The following is a 20,907-nucleotide window of genomic DNA, read 5'->3' on the forward strand; positions in this document are numbered from 1 at the left end:
TAAGACTTCTGTGTGTTTTCTCAGAAAATCCGTCTCGAGGCCCATGTGAAGTTCTCTGTGCTTTGGCATCTGACCAGAGACTTGAACATCACCAAGTCTTCCCCTTTCAACCGTACCTTTGACAGGTAGGCTTTCCCTCTCTATTGACTTGCCACTGTGAAAGTTTGGTTTTGTCCCTTGTTTTATCAAGGGTGGACAAAACAGCTGCTAATATATTAATGTGATACATGTCTCATACTCTTTTTCTGTCTCTTTCTCTCACACACGCACGCACACACACACACATACCGTTCGGACGCTACAGATGTTTTTGTGAGAGTACCGATTTTCGGGATGTCTCATGGTCCGACAAATGCCACTGTTGCCGACATTGGATGGATTGAGATGCAGCCCATGCTAAAAACATGTCTCTACCATAATCTGACCCTATTTTGATAGGGATCTTTTTTTAAATGAGGTTACTTAGATTGACGCTCGGTGGATTATTAATATACGCCATCACAATAAATCCATGAAGAAACATATGAATGGAATGTGTCTCAGAAGAACTGAATAGCATAGAATGGCAGCCTAGGCTGTAGACTAGTTCATTGAGCAGACAAGATATGCTTATAATTCCCTTACCATTATATTATTTTAGAGTTATACGAATATATTTGATCTTAGCCAGAATAAAATAGAAAGGACATTTTCCCCAAACGATTATTGAGCTGAGTGCGTACATGGAGGTCCTGTACGGTTGATTTGTAGTTATTTGGCAACTTTAACTGTGAATGATTGTTTTTGACTTAGAATGGTGCCATTATCAGCTAGGCAGGAACAGGGGAAAAAAGACAAGTAATCCGTATGCACTCTAATAGGATATGGAGGATGCGCTTTCCCATGGTTCCTTTTTCAATCATGCCGGGTAGGCTACTCCGGTTGTAGGCTACAGCGGAATTGCATGTACAAATTTGTGGGCTTATAAGAATGTCTTTCACTCCACGCATTAACCAGCTCATACTACGTATGCCAGACTCCAACCCTGTCCTTGCAAGCTACCCAGTGCTTAATTTGGTAACGGACAGTAGCCCACTTAAGCCACAACATCGAAAACCAAGTGAAATCTATTCGGGAACATCGCTAGTAAACCCCCAGCCCCCTTTGCCCTCAGAATAGCCTCAATTCGTTGGGACTCAAGTGTTGACACAAGGTGTCAAGCGTTCCACAGGGATGCTGGCCCATGTTGAATCCAATGCTTCCCACAGTTGTCAAGTTGTCTGGATGTCCTTTGGCTGGTGGACCGTTCTCAATCTGAACGGGAAGCTGTTGAGTGTGTGAACCCCAGCAGCGTTGCAATTCTTGACACAAACCGGTGCGCCTGGCACCTACTAACATACGCCGTTCGAAGGCACTTAAATCTTTTGTTGATGCAGTGTCAGAGGGGGCAGGTCTGACAGTCAGGAGAATAGACCTTCCAGTGACAGATGACAGGAGAGATGGGAGCGTTGGTCATGATGAGACCGGGGTGTACAGCGCCTGTACGGTGCAGCAGTAGATATTTTATTATCTTTCAAGAGGAACCGAACAGCTGCTCAGTATTTTAGAGTGAGATATAAACGTCACTGTCCGAGGTCAACCGCATAGGGGCAATTTAGATACACAAGATGTTTAGAAAACTCAGTGTCTTGCCCATTCACCCTCTGAATAGCACACATACACAATCCATGGCTCTATTGCCTTGAGTCTTAATACTCCTTCTTTAACCGGTGCCCTCCCCTTCATCTACACTGATTTGAACTGGATTTAACAAGTGACATCAATAAGGGATCATGGATTTACCTGGTCAGTCTGTCATGGAAAAAGCAGGTGTCCTTAATGTTTTGTACACTCAGTGTATGTATAAGCTTTAAGATAGGCTTAGGCAGAGCTATATGTATTTTATAACAGCACAATAATTATTTGAATTGAGGCTTTTTGGGGGGCTTGGGTTCATATATATGTACATTCTTATTCATTCCTTTACACTTGTGTGTATAAGGTAGTTGTGAAATTGTTAGATTACTTGTTAGATATTACTGCACTGTCGGAACTAGAAGCACAAGCATTTCGCTTTGAAACAAGATCCATGACTACCATGTTTTCCCACTCAGTTTCAACCTGTTGTTTAATTTCTTTCTTTGAATTGATTGATCACAATGAGGTCAACCATTGTAGCCTAATGCTGAGGTTTACAAGCATGATACTCCCAAACACCCACCCAAAATAATTTGACCGCCATTGATGAAGATGAATGAACTCCCGCCATCACCACTTTCAGATTCTTATAATTCAGTCTTGAAATGTTTGATGTGATTATTGCTGTCATTTTTTTATCAGTCGGATTAGAGGGACAATAGATTGCTGAGTACCAGGCAGTTAGCGAGTTGGGTACTACCAATGCATCAACTACAGAAGCGGAGAATAGGATAGATATATATATATATCAAAGACACGCTACCCCTTTGCCATTACAAATGAATATCTCTGCTGTCTTCTTTTCTCTCTCTCTCCCTCCCAGGTCTCTGTTCATCATGCTGGACAGTCTAAGTTACTGGGATGCGTCGGCCAGCGCAGTGGGCCGGGCCTGGCTCAACCAGGTGCTCCAGAGACACGACATCGCCCGGGTCCTGGAGCCCCTCCTGCTGCTGCTGCTGCACCCCAAGACCCACCGTGTGTCCATCCAGCGCGTCCAGGCCCAGCGCCACTGGGCCCAGGAGGTCCCTAACCACAACGCCCAGGCCGAACAGGACACCTCAGAACCCATCTACATGAGGGACTCGGGAGTCTGTGACAGTGAGTAGAGGGGAGACACGGGTTAGAATGGTGGTGGATAGGACAGCCATGGTCGTGAAGAGATACAGGACAGTGCAGGATTTTGTTCGCTAATAGATTCAACACTCATCTCATGATTGTTTAATGTTGGGCTGGAAGAAAAGTCTATAGCTCTAAAGGATCAGTGTCGTTTGGTGAACGTTGGTTTGGAGTGAATCTAGTTCACGGTTCATTTCGACTCCCTAATTTATTTGCATAAACAGTATGTAACATCCTCTTCTCTTCTTTTCTCAGACTTCAGCCAGATGCCAGGGGACTCTCTGAAGTCAGGGCTCCGAGGGCTGCCATTGGGCGACATGGAGCCCTTCTGCCTGACAGTCAACCCTCTGAGTGACAGCCTGTCCCTGCTCAGCCTGAGCAGTGAGAACCTGGTGCTGAGGGGTGACTGCCATCCTCCTGACCAGCAGGGGGAACCCCACCACCACGGCTCTGAGTCCAGCAGCTCACACTCCTCCTCCATAGACAATGGCAGCTTCGAGGAGCCAGACAGCACCTGCAGCACAGTGAACGGATGTGGTTCCGACCAAGTCCCTTTCCTTATAGAGTCAGACAGTATGGTTCCTGATGAGGAGGGTTCACTAGAAGAGGCTGTGTTGTCAGTGTTAAATGAGTTGATAGACAGGGTGGTGGGTATGGGAGAGGAGGAGGGGCCACCTGAAACGCCGTCCCCCTCTGAAGCGTGGGCGCAGACGGACTCCGATAGCTCCTCGTCAGATACGCCAACCGGTCTTCGGCTCGATTCAGGCCCCCACGCCCCCTCTCACCGCCTTGAGATGTTAGCGGGTGGCACCCTGGGGTTCTTCCATGTCACCCCACCGGACCAGACAGGGGAGGAGGGGGAGAGGCACCACGAGGTCATCACTCGCCACAGCTCGTCCCCCTCCATCGTGACCCTACAGGATAGCTCGGGCCCGGCCACCCCTCACGACCGGAGCCTCCGTTTGGACGTTGTGGACCAGCGGGCCCGTAAGCGCTCCCACAGCAGCACCCAGCTCAGCCTCAAGGGGAAGATCATGGAGCGTCTGCAAGACAAGTCCCCCGGCGCAAAGCCCAAAGTGAAGAAGAGCAAGAGGAAGGACGAGGAGAGGCAGAGGAAAGCTGTGCAGGCCGAGAAGCTCCGGCCGCCCAGCATCTTCTTCGGAGACAGCCTGGATCTGGAGAACTGGTACAGCTGCGGAGAAGGTGAGGTGTCCGAGATCGAGAGTGACACCGGCTCGCCCAGTGGGGTTGGAGACGTGAGCGGGGACAATGGTCCCAACGGGAGAGTGGGGCGTAGAGCTTCTGCCTCGCCTCCTCGGTTCAACATCCACCCCCTCTACCAGCACGTGCTGCTCTACCTGCAGCTGTACGACTCATCCCGCACGCTGCACGCCCTTTCGGCCATTGCCGCCATGCTGCGGGCGGTGCCATCGGACTTCGTGGACGCCATCTCCACCACGAGCATCAACAACACCTACACACCCCAGCTGTCACTGCTGCAGAACCTGCTGGCACGCCACCGCGTCTCCGTCATGGGCAAGTCATATATTTTTTTTAATGCATAAATACACAGATAAAGGACAGTTAAACACAAATTAACTAAACAATTCAAACGTATTCCAGAGGTGTAAGTTGCGCTGGATAAGAGCTACCCTAAAAACCATACAATCGGATGTTTCTTGTTATTAGAATGTAGAATAATGTGGTGTTCAATCTCCTTCTCCTCCCAGGTAAGGACTTCTACTGCCCCATCTCCCAGGACAGCCACTCCCACTCGTTCCGCAGCGCCATGTTCCTAGAGATCATCATCTCCCTCTGCCTCTACTTCCTGCGCTCCTACTACTCTGCCCACGTGGGCACGGCTGCCACCGACCTGGCGGGCAACCGGGCCATGCAGCTGACCAGCTTGGAGGTCCTCACCCTTCTCTTCAGCGAGCTGTCCAAGGTGACCGGCGGCTCGGCCAAAGGCTTTGCCAGCTTCATCAGCGACGTGCTGTCCAAGTGTAAGGTCCAGAAGGTGGTGCTCCACTGCCTGCTCTCCTCCATCTTCTCGGCCCAGAAGTGGCACGAGCAGCGGGCGGCCTCCGTCAACGTGGCCTCCCAGGAGGAGGGTCTCTCAGAGGACAGTGTCATCAACCTCTCAGAAGATCAAATGGACGGCTGCAGCGCTGTTCAGTCCCAGCTGCTCAGGCTTCTCCAGAGCCTGGTGGTGCTGGAGCACAGGGTCCTAGTGCCCGCCGAGGAGGGCGCCGACGGAGGGCCCGTGGTCGTCCCGGGGGGTGTAACATTAGGGGGTGTAACGTTAGGGATGGGGAGCGGGGCAGGGTCGGGCTTCGAACTGCTGGGAGGCGAGGTGGAGCACATGAACCCACAGCAGCCAATGACGTCGCTGCAGTACCTTCACGGGCAGCCTATCACGGCGCAGGGCATGTTCTTGTGTGCGGTGATCCGGGCACTGCACCAGCACCACGCGTGTAAGATGCACCCGCAGTGGATCGGCCTGATCACGGCCACGCTGCCCTATATGGGCAAGGTACTGCGCAGGGTGGTGGCCTCGGTCACACTGCAGCTCTGTAGGAACCTGGATAACCTCATTCAGCAGTACCGCTATGAGACCGCCATCACAGACACCAGGTAACTGCTATAGGATAGTTTCTTATAGGCCCATATGAGCTAGGCATTTTGAGATGGTGCTGAGACATCCATATCCACCCATCCATCAGTACTGGTTAGTGGCTGTATTGAAGGGTTTGTCTGTGTTTTTAGGTCTACCTACTTAAGTTGAATGCACTGATTGTAAGTCACTCTGGATGAAAGTGTCTGATAAATAACTGAAGTGTAAAAGTGGGAATATTGTTGTACCAGGATCTGGTGTGAAGACAATTACAAGCAGATTGTTAGTAACCAGGTTTCCATCCAACCGTTTCATGAATTACCTGAAGTCACGACCGGGCTAATAGAAACAGGAAATGTTGGGACAATTTCATAAATGTCGGGGGTCAATTGGTTTATTTGACATGGTGGGACCTTTTTGTGTCAGTAAAATGTGGATTTATGCGCAAATATTTGATATAATAACCAAAGTAAACTTGGAGTCACGCGATGATATGTTGTGTGGTCCTCCCACTACCACTCGGAGAAAGCATGCAGTTTATTAGGCTACAGATGAAATAAGTTATGATGAACTTCAAAAGGTTGGTGAAAGTGCACGGTGATGAGCTTGGTGCGCCAATATCATTGGTCTTATTCTGGTGACATGATAATCGATGCTTGGCTGCCATTTGACAAATAAAACTGATCTTCATAATAATGTCATCATATAGGTATCTGCAAACTGTTGTCTACAGCGCACGTGCCAAGACCGTAGTGGGCACATTTGCTATTTAACAGTTTGTGTGACAAACCCATCGGTACAGTTGAAAATGAGATGATGACACATTGAACTATATATTTCTATTTGGTACCTGAAAATTTAAAGGGATAGTGGCAATGAAGCCCTTTCTCTATTTCCCCAAAATCAGATGAACTACCATATTTATGTCTGTCTCTGCATCCAGTATGAAGGAAGTTAGAGGTAGTTTTGTGAGCCAATGCTAACTAGCGTTAACGCAATGACTTGAGGCCTACAGGAACACCTGGCATGCTTGCTGTTCCCATAGACTTCCAGGCATTGCGCTAACGCTAGTTAGCATCTTCCTTCAAACTGCAAACGGCGACATAAAAATGGTATCCTCGAATTCATCTGGCTCTGGGAAAGTAGATAAAGGGCTTCATTTGCAAAATCTCAAACCATCCCTTTAAGAAGAAAAAACACCTTTTAATGTGCTCTTCTTCATCGTTCATGCGTTTCTATCTACAGCCACTCAGTTTGGTGGAAGCACCACTGGTGGGAAAATACAAAGTTCTTTTATACAGATTTTTGAGTATTCACCTGAAAATCTGTCGCCTATTAGATGAACCTAGCTAGTGAAGTATGAGGATGAATTGGTTAATTTAAGTACATATCCATGGCAATAGATTTACAGCTGCTTTGTAGCAGAGGGTTTGTTTGTAAGAAATTGGTTGAGTGATGCTGCCACAAGATGGCTCTCTTGACCAGCAGTTGCATCAAATTACCCACCTTTGACTAATGACTTTGTAGATTCTACATTGTTACTGTATATTCTATGACAACATGAATTGTTTACGGCAAAATAGTTTTTTTTATATACCAAACGGCGACTATTCATTTATACTTTCCCCACTATCCCTCTTCCAGACCTCAGTGGATGGCCCTGTGCATCCCGCCAGATTTGATTCTAACAGTACTGGAAGGAGTGACAGCCATCATCCACTACTGTCTACTGGACCCATCCTCCCAGTATCACCAGGTGAGGGCGCTAAGTCAGCCACGCTGCACTGCCAAGTAGACAGACATGTCATATCTGCATTGATTTAATGCTGATGTCACATATTTACACATCGATTAGACCTCCTTCATTGCATGCACGCACTCTGACTCATTCCTCCCTCCATCTTCTCAGAGAGCTATTTGTGCTTGTTCTTTTACATCATTTTATGTATTTGTATGTATTTTACTCTGTCACAGGATTTGCGTGTGCTGACAGTGCCTCGTGAAAGTCTGCTCACCTCTTGCACAGTCTTCACATTTTGCTGCCTTAAAATTGTATCTAAAGAGTATGACATTATCTGTACAGATCTACACAACCTACTACAGCATTTTCAAAGTGAAAGAAAATTATAGGACATTTTCCCAAATTAATAAATAAAAAAATACAATGTCTTGATTGCCTCACACTCCAGAGTTAATAGTTGGTGGAAGCACCTTTGGCAGCCATTAAAGCTGTAAATCATTCTGAATAAGATTTGACCAACTTTGCACTTAGGGCAACATATATCCATTGTTATTGTCAAAATTGCTCAAGCTCAGTGTATTTGGTTGGGAGTCATTGATGGACAGCAATATTCAAACCGTGATTGCTATTATCATGGCTTTTTTAAATTTTTTTTTATTTATCCCTTATTTTACCAGGTAAGTTGACTGAGAACATGTTCTCATTTGCAGCAACGACCTGGGGAACAGTTACAGGGGAGAGGAGGGGGATGAGCCAATTGTAAACTGGGGATTATTAGGTGACCATGATGGTTTGAGGGTCAGATTGGGAATTTAGCCAGGACACCGTGGTTAACACCCCTACTCTTACGATAAGTGCCATGGGATCTTTAATGACCTCAGAGAGTCAGGACACCTGTTTAACGTCCCATCCGAAAGACTGCACCCTACACAGGGCAGTGTCCCCAATCACTGCCCTGGGGCATTGGGATATTTTTTTAGACCAGAGGAAAGTGTGCCTCCTACTGGCCCTCCAACACCACTTCCAGCAGCATCTGTTCTCCCATCCAGGAACTGACCAGGACCAACCCTGCTTAGCTTCAGAAGCAAGCCAGCAGTGGTATGCAGCATCAAGTTATTGGTATGCTTGTCACCGGCAGGGACTGGGAGGTTTGTCATGATCAAAATAAATTTGAAAGAAGCAAAGCCCAGGTAAAAAATTAGAGGGAAACCCAATAGAGTGGTTTCTCTACCCTGGGATAGAGTTTTATTTTTCAGTGTGACAATTACACAAGCTTTAATGCCGAAGACACACCAGAATGGCTTTCCCAAGAGGTGGTGAGTGTTCCTGAACAGTCCAGTCTCAGTCCTGACTTGAATATCTGCTTGGAAATGTAGAGACAAGGTTTGAATATAGCTGTCCATCAATGTCTCCCATCCACATTTACTGAGTTGAGCAATTTAAAAAAAAAATGGCTGCCAATGGTGTTTCCACCATGTGTTAACTCTGGGGTGTGAGGACAATACATCTTCCTTTTACATTTTTTTACTAATTTGTTCATGTTTCTATAATTTTTCTTTAACTTTGAAAATGTGGAGTAGGTTGTGTATGTTGGTAGGGGGAAAAATCGAATGTAATCCCTTTTCAGATGTAATTTTAAGGCAGCTAAACATGAAGACTGCAAGGGGTGTGCAGACTTTCACCAGTGACTGTATCTCCATGTCCCTATCTCTCCTCTCAGCTGCAGGCGAGTGTGGACCAGAAGCACCTGGCGGAGGCTCGCTCAGGGATCCTGTCCATCCTCCACACCATCATGTCCTCCGTCACCCTGCTGTGGAGCGTCCTGTACCAGGCCGACTGCTCTGACCGGCCAGCCGCCGCCTCCGCTGCATCCACTTCCAACATCAACCTGGGATCCACCAAGGTACTGCGTCTACACCCTGACCCTAAGCCTTTTCACAGTACTGAATCAAACTAAGGCGAGCCGAACCAAGCTGTACTGAGCTGCTCTGGTTACTCATCCATCCAGAGTTGCTGGAACTGTGCTGAAATGGACAATGTGATAATAGCCAGCACAGTTCAGTCTGAGTCTACACGATACTGTGAAAAGAGTGCCTGCAGTTGATACCCAGATCATTGTTCTTCAATATAATCAAAACAAAGTTTTTCTTGGTAGTGGACACAGTTTAGCAGGTGTCATAGTGGATGCAGCAAAATGCCTATGCTACTAGCTCGTAACTATCCTGCTCCTAGGCCCCCTACAGGATGTGCAGGCTTTTGTTTCAGCCCAGTACTCCTGATTTGAGGATTTGGCTAAGTATCCATTAGCGCTGGACTGGAACAAAAGCTTGCACAACATGTGTGTTTCCCCAGGACCATAACATTATTGAAGGAGGATGGACCGTCCACTGCCCGTCGGCCTGGTCTTATTTCTGACACTGAGTAGAGCGCTCAATCGTTCCTCTTTCTCCTCAGAACTTGCGTCAGCAGATCCTGGAGCTGCTAGGACCCATCTCCATGAACCACGGAGCCCACTTCATGGCAGCTATCGCCTACGTGTGGAACGAGAGGAAGCAGGTCAAGACCACTACCGCTTACAAGGTAAGCTCCAGAAACCAACATGACAGAAACCCTTACTAAACACATACATTTTGTGGTTAATGGCAGGGCGCAGAGGTCTCTTACCCCGTCTGTGTCCATGTTCGTGTGTGTGTAGGTGATCCCCACTGCCAGTGAGGAGCAGCTGTTGCTGGTGGAGCTGGTACGGTCGGTCAGCGCCATGAGGACTGAGACCGTGATGCAGACGGTCAAAGAGGTCCTGAAGCAGCCGCCGGCCATCGCCAAAGAGAAGGTTGGTACTGCGGGGTCTCCCAATAGCCTGCAATCTAAACTGGCATGCTCTGTTTTACCGTTGAAACAAGGCATATTCGTTTCCCAATACATACCCTTAGAACACACTGCTACGCTAACCTTGTTACAGTTTATGACTATATAAAAAGCTGCACGACTCCTAGCCTCCTGCTTGCGTTAGTCCTAATTCACTCTAATGTCGGTCCTCTGTTACTATTACATGTTACCATTAAGCTGGGGCCGAGAGATTTAAAAACAGCTTCTATCTCAATGCCATCAGACTGCTAAACAGCCATCACTAAGTCAGAGAGGCTGCTGCCTACACTGAGACCCAATCACTGGCCACTTTAATAAATGGATCACTAGTCACTTTAAACAATGCCACTTTAATAATGTTTACATATCTTACATTACTCATATCACATGTATATACTGTGTTTTATACCATCTACTGCACCTTGCCTATGCCGCTCGGCCATCGCTCATCCGTATACTTATATGTACATATTTTCATTCACCCCTTTAGATTTGTGTGTATTAAGTAGTTGTTGGGGAATTGTTAGAGTACTTGTTAGATAATACTGCACTGTCAGAACTAGAAGCACCAGCATTTCGCTACACTCGCATTAACAACTGCTAACCATGTGTATGTGACCAATAAAATTAGATTTTGATTTGATTGGACAGATACCATGTTATTGTTACAGTATATCAAAGTAAACTGGCAGCTTCCCTGCCACGACCTCATTATGTTCTAATGAAATGTAATGTAGTCCAGTGTCACCTCTTCCTCAACCCTCTCCTCCCCCTCTCTCACTCGTCTTCCCTCTTTCTCACCGTAGAAGCATCTGTCTCTGGAGGTGTGCATGCTGCAGTTCTTCTATGCCTATGTTCAGAGGTGAGACCAACTGCCCTCCTCCACCTGTCTGTCAAGTGTGTTGAGCATAGGTAGCAAATATATGAGATGTTGGCAATGAAAATCCATGTGAATCCTAAAACAATCAATTAGTTTGAGTTTCACCTCTTTTGTAGTTTAGTTCATGCGATGTCATGTTTAGTTTGACATTTTTGTATGTCAAGTGTGTTGAGCGTTTAGAATACAATTTATTTAATTTCAGATAAAACCCCTGAATTTCATTACTTCGATAGTCGAATTCATTGAGTTCTGTAGCGTTACTATTATTGTTACTAAACTGTTTATAAAGGTATCGGACTTAAATTAATACTTGACCCATCATTAGAACATTGTTTGTGACTGTATCTTGCCTGTCGGTCTATGTAGGATCCCTGTGTCCGGTCTGGTGGACAGTTGGCCGTCTCTGCTGGCCCTACTGAAGGACTCTGTACAGCTGGGGCTGCCTGCTCCTGGACAGTTCCTCATACTGGGGTTAGACCATACACACACACACCAGCTCCCGGAGTGGCGCAGTGGTCTAAGGCACTGCATCTCAGTGCAAGAGGCGTCACTACTGTCCTTGGTTCGAATCCAGGCTGTATCACATCCGGCCGTGATTGGGAGTCCCATAGGGCGCCACACAATTGGCCCAGTGTCGCCCGGGTTTGGCCGGGGTAGGCCGTCATTGTAAATAAGAATTTGTTCTTAACTGACTTGCCTAGTTAAATAAATATAAATTATACCAGGCACTACCTCTAGTGATCAAGCTACCGAAGACCAGTCAATTTCAATAAGGGGATGAAGACACAAGGATACATTTAAGCAATAAGGCCCGAGGAGGTGTGGTATATGGCCAATATACCACGGCTAAGGGGTGTTCTTACGCGCAACGCAACGCCTGGACACACCCCTTAGCCGTGGTATATTGGCCATATACCACAAATGCCCAGGTGCCTTATTACTATTATAATCTGCTTACTAAAGTAATTAGAGCACCTGATATACCACAGCTGTCAGCCAATCAGCGTTCAGGGCTCGAATTAGCTAATTGGAGGAGGAGGGAGAATCTTGCAAGCTATCGTTGACACTGCTGGATACGTGGATATCCATGTGATGTTGTGAGCCTGTTGTTTGGAAGCTACAACCACAAAGGGGAAGAGCTCTGCGATTCCTTACTATATAACTGAGCTTTACAACACTCTCTGAGACTCTGCCCTCTCTCACTTCCAACATCACTCCTGTCCCCTTATCTACGCTGTACATATGCAGCCACCAGACTAACCTATCCATCTGTCTCTTCCCCAGAGTTCTGAATGAGTTCATCCTCAAGAACCCGAACCTGGAGAGCAAGAAGGACCAGCGGGAGCTGCAAGTAAGCCTCAGTCCAAATGCAAAAGGATTCACTATTTATTATTTTATCTTAAAGATGACATTCACAATTCTTATCTCCTAGAAAATATAAGATAATATTCATCGAGGTAAGCCCCATCGAGGACCACTTCGGAATCAAGTGTTTTGAATAATACTTGTATGTGCTATCTTCTGGGAATACAATGTACATATTGCTGAACATGTTTTTACCCAAATAAATTCAATTCAAGAGTTCCGTTCCATTATTACCCCAGCATACCAATTGGATTGAAGCAATGTATTGGGCATGCATTTTACGTAAGTGGTATGGCAGTATTGTAATGAAGCCAGTATGATTATTCACTGTCTGTGTCCGTGTGTGTGTGTGCAGGATGTGACCCACAAGGTGGTGGAGGCCATCGGAACCATCGCAGGCTCCTCTCTGGAGCAGACCACCTGGCTGAGGAGGAACCTGGAGGTCAAGGCGTCGCCACAGATCGTGGTGGACGGGACCAGCCTGGAGCAAGACGTAGAGGGTAGGAGCGATGAGAGGACCCTGGCGGTCTGTGCTAGTTGTGTACAATACGTCAGCTTCATGTTCATTGGGGCACCAAATTCTTATTGGACAAGTCCAGCGAAGTCCCTCCCTGTTTCAGTCCGTTTTCTTCCGTTTGGCCCCTAATGAACACACCCTTAATCAGGAATGTGCCGATTTCAGAGGTGTTTCTTGTGTGACTGAATGTATGGCTGTGTTTCAATATCCACACTATCATACCACTTACAATGACCCGATGTATTGGGAATGCATTCAAAATGGTAGGTTATGTTAGTGTGGACATTTGATTGTGCTCACGTACAGCGTGCGTCTGCATGTGTGTCTGTGCTGCGTATGATGTGCCACTAATCGCGTGTGTGTGTTTCAGATCTAATGCTCACAGTGATGGAGGCGTCCAGCTTCACTCCATCTGTGTACAGCGTTCACGCCCTCACACTGCTAGCGGAGGTAAAACACCAAGCGCTCTGCTCTGTCTGGCCGCCTTGTCTGTCGGGGTGTGTCCGTGCGTCCTCTCCACTCATGGCTACCAACAGCCTTGCTTCTGCTATTAGGACCCGCGCACAGTCGACTCGCACTCAGCTGATTTACGATCAGCTCTCCCTCCCCAGGCCCAACCTCAATCACTATTAGCAAAGCAATAAATCCTTCTCTGGACACAGTCGCTGTTGAAGCCAAATATAAACCGGAGCCACTGACTGTGCCTCTCTTGCTTTAGTGTTATGAACAGCCCTCCCTCTCTTCCCGTTGTTTAGGCTTATGTCACTCTCATGTGACCTGTTTACTCATTGCGGTGCGTGAGTGTTTATTGGTCGCTTTATGTCTGCTGTAGCGCACGGATGTATCTTTAAAGCAATATCGCAATGTGCTAGGTTTTATAGTACTTTTTAGGGTAGCACGCTGTTGCCATGTATCCTATCTGAACAGTGCAGAGTATTGAGAGTAGCGGTTGTGTGTTGTCAGGTGCTGGCCCATCTCCTAGACATGGTGTTCTACAGTGACGAGAAAGAGAGGGTGATCCCTCTACTGGTGAACATTATGCACTATGTCGTGCCCTACCTCCGCAACCACAGGTAGGGATGGACCAGCCAATACACTACACTCCTCCGCTAGAGCCTTGAGCACTCCCGGCTCCTCAGTTACTAAATAACATGCCCATGAGATCTGCCTAGGAAACACTCCCACGCTGTATGACTAGGGCCCAGTATTTCCTGGTCTGGTCATGTCTGGGTCCTATCTCTAATGTGCACTGTGTCTCTGTGCCCTCTTCCTTGGCAGTGCCCACAACGCCCCCAGCTACCGGGCGTGTATCCAGCTGCTGAGCAGCCTGAGTGGGTACCAGTACACCCGGCGGGCCTGGAAGAAAGAAGCCTTCGACCTCTTCATGGACCACACCTTTTTCCAGATGGATTCCTCCTGTGTCAGCCAGTGAGTTGAGAATTGTTGAGTGTGTGTGGGGGAGGGGACAGGGGTTTGTGTGTTCTTGTTATATGTGCTTCATATAATAGGATTTTATCTGACATCCTCTCCTGCATTTTCCAGTTGGAGAGCCATCATTGATCATCTTATGACCCACGACAAGACCACGTTTAGAGATCTTATGAGTAAGTATAATTAGTAGCCTGACTCTTCTAAATGAGAATTTCTGTGTGTAGTTGTATGTGAGGTTTACAGGTAAATATATGGGTTGACTTTATATTATAACTGTTATAGTATAGTAGTTAAGGCGTGTGTGTGTGTCTGCAGCTCGTGTGGCGGTGGCTCAGAGCAGCTCTCTGAATCTGTTCTCTAACCGAGACGCAGAGCTGGAGCAGAGAGCCATGCTGCTCAAACGCCTGGCCTTCACCATCTACAGCAGCGAGGTGGACCAGTACCAGAAATACCTACCTGACATACAGGGTAAACACGCACGCAAACACCCCCCCTCCCCGCTTACAAACACACACTACTAAGACACAAACACACACATCCTTCTGTTTTCAAGTATTTACACACACAGCGGATGGTGTATTGACTTACATGAGTGCGTGTTTCCCCCATCAGAGCGGCTGGTGGAGAGTCTGCGTCTGCCCCAGGTGCCCATCCTCCATGCCCAAGTGTTCCTGTTCTTCAGGGTTCTACTGCTGCGCATGTCTCCTCAACACCTCACCTCACTGTGGCCCACCATGATCACTGAACTGGTGAGAGAGAGCTAGAGCACGCTACAGAACACACACCGCACTTAGTCACACACAGACACGAGCGCCATCTGCCGATGGGCAGCCTGATGAAGGCCTACGCCAAGCCTCAAACACCTCTGCTTTTGTTTGTCCCGCTGTTTATAAATATTTTGATAGAATTTCCAAGAGATAATGTCGGCTTTTTTAAGTGAAGTAATGGGTGTCTTGATTGGATAAATAAGCCCAACTGTTGTTCTTGCAATACTTTTTCGATTACTGAGTTGTGGCGATCATCCCCTTTGTCTCGAACTACTGTACTATAAATCATCGACCAAGGTAATTGATCGTTATATATAATCCTAACCGTGTGTGGCTTTTCTCCTATTTACTTACCTATATATTCCCTCCCTCTCAGGTTCAGGTCTTTTTACTCATGGAGCAGGAGCTTACTGCAGATGAGGACATGTCAAGGTAACTGTTAATCCACCAAATGGGAGTGGACATTGATTAATACATGACAGTGAGAGAATGTGTGTTTTTCCTGCCATCGAAATGATGTGCCCTGATGATGATGATGGATTGGATTTATTGAGTTTCATGTGCTCAACGCGCTTTAGATTGTATGGTGGGGAAACTTCCACTACCAATGTGTATCCTCAACCTGTAGGGCTGGTTTCCTGGACACAGATTAAGAGTAGACCTGAATTTAAACGCATGTTTAAAGAGATTTTCCGTTTGACAGAAAGTGCATTTGAATCCAGGGCTAGGTTTAATCTGTGTCCAGGAAACTGGTCCGTTCCGTCTGAGTCTATGCCATGTGTATGCGTTGGTCATGTTTCCATCTGGGTTTGACCTGTAGGACGTCGGGTCCATCGGTGGCTGGCCTGGAGACCACCTACTCTGGAGGGAACGGTTTCTCCACCTCCTACAACAGCCAGCGCTGGCTCAACCTCTACCTGTCTGCCTGCAAACTGCTGGACCTGGCCCTGGCACTGCCCTCCGAGAGCCTGCCCCAGTTCCAGATGTGTGTACTAGCCCACTACTCCTGCCTGGGTTCATACACTCGCATGCAGTACATTCATCTGAAGACTGTAATGCACACTGCACTCTCTCCTTTAGATTTGTTTTTGGAAGGTTATAAAAGGTTTAAGCACAGATTGTGTTTCAGAACACATGAAAGTATGTCGCATCACTTTTACCCAGTGAGGTCCTCAAGCCTTTTCACACGTTTTGTACTGGATGATTTCGTTCAGTGATGGCTCCTATATTTTCCTGTCACTTTGTCCTTTCTGTCATACATTGTGTGTTTTTTGCTCAGACGTGTGAAAAGGATTGTGTGTGTGTAAAGTTTGGGCATTGGTTGTGTTCTTTCTTAGGTACCGCTGGGCCTTTATCCCCGAGGCATCTGATGACTCGGGACTGGAGGTGAGACGCCAGGGGACCCACCAGAGAGAGTTCAAACCCTACGTTGTCCGACTAGCCAAGCTGCTGAGGAAACGAGCCAAGGTAACTGCTCTGGTCTACCTTCAAAGCAACATAATGCAAGGCTAGACATAGACCCACATTAGCAAAAGTGACCAATCGCAATGACCTTGTTAACTTTAGCTATTACCGACATTTGGGACAACTTAGTGTACCCCTAAGGTCAGTAGTTTAGCAGCCTGAAAATCTTTTCCGAAGGCCATCAGTGGGTGAACATCAGCTGCAGTCCCCGCGGTGTGTTCCAGGGGACACCTGCCGGTGGTCAAGAGTGAGGCAGTCTTTCACGATTCAACATGTAGAATCTTGGATGAGCGTCAGGGATAACTTCACACCCTTGAGCCAATCGGAGCGCTAGGGCGCTTTCCCCACGTGACAACAAAAATTAAACTTGAGAAATGTAAATGTCAGCTGCTAATTTGAAAAAGAAAAAATTCTGGCAGACAATCAAGTCAGATAATGGCACACCAACAAAGCACATAAAGTTGAAGTCGGAAGTTTACATATACTTAGGTTGGAGTCATTAAAACTAGTTTTTCAACCACTCCACAAATTTCTTGTTAACAAACTATAGTATTGGCAAGTCGGTTTGGACGTCTACTTTGTGCATGACACAAGTAATTTTTCCAACAATTGTTTACAGACAGATTATTTCACTTATAATTCACTGTATCACAATTCCACTGGGTCAGAAGTTGACGCACTAAATTGTCTGTGCCTTTCCAGAAAATCATGTCATGGCTTTAGAAGCCTCTGATAGGCTAATTGACATCATTTGAGTCAATTGGAGGTGTACCTGTGGATGTATTTCAAGGCCTACCTTCAAACTCAGTGCCTCTTTGCTTGACATCATGGGAAAATCAAAAGAAATCAGCCAAGACCTCAGGAAAGAAAATTGTAGACCTCCACAAGTCTGGTTAATCCTATGGAGCAATTTCCAAACACCTGAAGATACCACGTTCATCTGTACAAACAATAGTACATAAATACAAACCGTATAAAACAATTTTTGGAGAACTGTCCTCTGGTCTGATGAAACAAAAATAGAACTGTATGGCCAAAATGACCATCGTTACGTTTGGAGGAATAATGGGGAGGATTGCAAGACCATCCCAACCGTGAAGCACAGGGGTGGCAGCATCATGTTGTTGGGGTGTTTTGCTGCAGGAGGGACTGGTGCACTTCACAAAATAGATGGCATCATGATGTTTGAAAATTCTGGATATACTGTAGCAACATCTCAAGACATCATTAACGCTTGGTCGCAAATGGGTCTTCCAAATGGACAATGACCACAAGCATACTTCCAAAGTTGTGGCAAAATGGCTTAAGGACAAGAAAGTCAAGGTATTGGAGTGGCCATCACAATGCCCTGACCTCAATCTTATAGAAAATTTGTGGGCAGAACTGAAAATGTGTGCGCGAGCAAGGAGGCCTACAAACCTGACTCAGTTACACCAGCTCTGTCAGGAAGAATGGGCCAAAATTCACCCAACTTATTGTGAGATGCTTGTGGAAGGCTACTCAAAACGTTTGTCCCAAGTTAAACAATTTAAAGGCAATGCTACCAAATTCTAATTGAGTGTATGTGAACTTCTGACCCACTGGGAATGTGATGAAAGAAATCAAAGCTGAAATAAATCATTCTCTCTCTTATTCTGACATTTCACATTCTTAAAATAAAGTGGTGATCCTAACTGGCCTAAGACAGGGATCTTTTACCAGGATGAAATGTCAGGAATTGTGAAAAACTGAGTTTACATGTATTTCGACTTCAACTGTATATATAATGACGAGATCGTGGTGATCCTAACTGTCCTAAGACAGGGAATTTTTACTAGGAATTGTTAACAACTGAGTTTTAAATGTATTTGGCTAAGGTGTATGTAAACTTCCGACTTCAACTGTCCTCTCACTGTCAACTGGGTTTATTTTCAGCAAACTTAACGTGTAAATATTTGCATCACCTCATGGACTGCACCAGATTTGCCAGTTATTGCTGTGAGATGTTACCCCACTCTTTCACTAAGGCACCTGCAAGTTCTCTGACATTTCTGGGGGGAATGGCCCTAGCCCTCACCCTCCGATCCAGCAGTTCCCAGACGTGCTCAATGGGATTGAGATCCGGGCTCTTCGCTGGACATGATGTTGTGACACACCGACCCAGACCATGACGGACCCTCCACGTCCAAATTGATCCCGCTCCAGAGTACAGGCCTTGGTGTAACGCTCATTCCTTCGACGATAAACTCGAATCCGACCATCACCCCCGGTGAGACAAAACCGCGGCTCGTCAGTGAAGTGCACTTTTTGTCAGTCCTGTCTGGTCGAGCGACGGTGGGTTTGTGCCCATAGGCGACGTTGTTGCCAGTGATGTCTGGTGAGGACCTGCCTTACAACAGGCCTACAAGCCCTCAGTCCAGCCTCTCTCAGCCTATTGTGGACAGACTGAGCACTAATGGAGGGATTGTTCATTCCTGGAGTAACTTGGGCAGTTGTTGTTGCCGTCCTGTACCTGCTGCGCAGGTGTGATGTTCAGATGTACCGATCCTGTGCAGGTGTTGTTACATGTGGTTTGCCACTGTGAGGACGATCAGCTGTCCGTCCTGTCTCCCTGTAGCGCTGATAAAATTAATCCCTTACTTTTGATGATCTTCATATGGTGGCACTCAGAAGACATTCATTTACTCAATAAATGTTCCTTTTGTTCGATAAAGTCTCTTTATATCCAAAAACCTCAGTTTTGTTTGTGCGTTTTCTTCAGTAATCCACAGGCTCAAACGCAGACAAAAAATCAAAATTGTATCTGTAAAGTTCATTGAATATAAACATCGTTTGACATGTTTCTATTCAATCATCAGGTTGTTTTTAGCCTAAATTATCTATAATATTTCAACCGGACAACAAGAAAGGCACTCTCTCGGTATTGCGCAATTTGGAACTGCAATTTGAGTCCTAAGTCAATGGATACTGAAATGGCAATGAATAGAAAACTACAAAACCAACAAAAACAACTTCCTGAATGGATTTTTCTCAGGTTTTCACCTGCCAAATCAGTTCTGTTATACTCACACTATTTTAACAGTTTTGGAAACTTTAGAGTGTTTTCTATCCAAATCTACCAGTTGTGTACATATCATATCTTCTGGGCCCGAGTAGCAGGCCGTTTAATTTGGGCATGCTTTTCATCCAAAATTCCGAATGCTGCCCCCTACCCTAGAGAAGTTAACTTCACAGATCTTCATTATAAAAGGTTTATTTGGATTTTTACGAATTATCTTTGAAAGACAGGGTCCTGAAAAAGGATGTTTCTTTTTTTGTTGAGTTTAATATGTGTAGTCATAGCTATATAAAGTCACATCTCTTTGATCATTCTGCTGTCATCTGTTTCCATCCATTCCTTCGCATAGAAGAACCCAGAGGAGGACTGTTCCCTGCGTACTCTGTCCTGGGAACCGGGCCACCTCACCCTGACGCTCTACGTGATCCGCAGTATGGAGCAGCTCCTCCCTTTCTTCAACCTGCTCAGCCAGGTGTTCAACAGTAAGGCCAGCAGCCGCAATGCCGCCCCCAGCCACTCTGGGCCCTCCTTCCCCAACAAGGAGGGCAAGCTGGAGAGCCAAAAAGTGTTCTGGAGTCGGGCACGGCAGAACATTGAGGAGATGGTGGAGAAAGACTTTCTAGAGGGCCTTATCAAGACGTGAACACAGAGGGACAGAGGGAAATGTATTTTCCGAATGGAAATAAATTAATAAAAAGCACTAGTGAATAAAACTCATCTTGTATATAAGGGAACATATTAGGGACATAAACCATGGGAACTAAAAATAAATCAAGTTTGTACATTTTATTTATTCTATTTATAATGACTGTATTTTACTTTTCAAAGGCTTTTAATTATTTGTATATACAGGGCAGCTGTAAAGACTGCCTGACAGTTTGTGCAAGCCCTTTCTGGGACAATGTGAAGATGCTGTGCAATTCTATATTGTTGTGACTTACTGAATTAAAGACTTATCATGAGATCTTACATGTCATGTGTGTCTCGGTCTCACCCTCACCATGGACAGACAAGTTATTTGAAATGGTTTGAGCATCATAAAGAGTGGAAAGCACTTAAAGGTCCAGTGCAGTTGTTTTTATCTCAATATCACATTTTCTTACTGTGATTGTTTTCAATTAAAATTGTCGGAAAATATGAATAGCTTCATGGCAAAGAGCAATTTCTCAAGCAAGAATTTCGCTAGGACTGTCTGGAAGTGGAGAGGGGAAAACTGAAAGCTAGCTGTTATTTGCAGAGAGGTTTGGAGCTCTTTCTTATTGGTCTATTCACCAGTCAGGCCAAAAGTCTATCCCACCAAACAGGCTGATATTTCACACTGTCTTTTCAAACTGCTCTCACACCAAAACTGTGGAAATATAAAACAGGAAAATCACTTTTTACTGCACTGGGCC

At 46.1% G+C, this 20,907-nt stretch overlaps 1 protein-coding gene across 2 annotated transcripts in view; it reads left to right on the forward strand.

Moving 5' to 3' along the window:
- Positions 1-20,477, forward strand: part of LOC115106432 (protein dopey-1-like) — a 37,774-nt gene extending 17,297 nt beyond the window's left edge. For both annotated transcript variants that reach the window (XM_029629179.2, XM_029629197.2), the window contains 22 exons: positions 25-125; positions 2,540-2,814; positions 3,088-4,368; positions 4,563-5,466; positions 7,091-7,202; positions 8,908-9,090; positions 9,642-9,767; positions 9,883-10,017; positions 10,859-10,914; positions 11,299-11,403; positions 12,217-12,283; positions 12,653-12,797; positions 13,185-13,264; positions 13,778-13,887; positions 14,093-14,242; positions 14,357-14,418; positions 14,561-14,713; positions 14,858-14,994; positions 15,389-15,444; positions 15,833-15,997; positions 16,350-16,479; positions 19,863-20,477. In XM_029629179.2, coding sequence (XP_029485039.2) covers positions 25-125; positions 2,540-2,814; positions 3,088-4,368; positions 4,563-5,466; positions 7,091-7,202; positions 8,908-9,090; positions 9,642-9,767; positions 9,883-10,017; positions 10,859-10,914; positions 11,299-11,403; positions 12,217-12,283; positions 12,653-12,797; positions 13,185-13,264; positions 13,778-13,887; positions 14,093-14,242; positions 14,357-14,418; positions 14,561-14,713; positions 14,858-14,994; positions 15,389-15,444; positions 15,833-15,997; positions 16,350-16,479; positions 19,863-20,156 — 4,827 coding nt within the window. In that variant the 3' untranslated portion in view covers positions 20,157-20,477. The remainder of the gene's footprint in view (positions 1-24; positions 126-2,539; positions 2,815-3,087; positions 4,369-4,562; positions 5,467-7,090; positions 7,203-8,907; positions 9,091-9,641; positions 9,768-9,882; positions 10,018-10,858; positions 10,915-11,298; positions 11,404-12,216; positions 12,284-12,652; positions 12,798-13,184; positions 13,265-13,777; positions 13,888-14,092; positions 14,243-14,356; positions 14,419-14,560; positions 14,714-14,857; positions 14,995-15,388; positions 15,445-15,832; positions 15,998-16,349; positions 16,480-19,862) is intronic.
- The last annotated feature ends 430 nt before the right edge of the window (positions 20,478-20,907 follow it).

Source organism: Oncorhynchus nerka, linkage group LG3 (genome assembly GCF_034236695.1).
Source record: "Oncorhynchus nerka isolate Pitt River linkage group LG3, Oner_Uvic_2.0, whole genome shotgun sequence".
In the NCBI taxonomy this organism is placed as follows: domain Eukaryota; kingdom Metazoa; phylum Chordata; class Actinopteri; order Salmoniformes; family Salmonidae; genus Oncorhynchus; species Oncorhynchus nerka.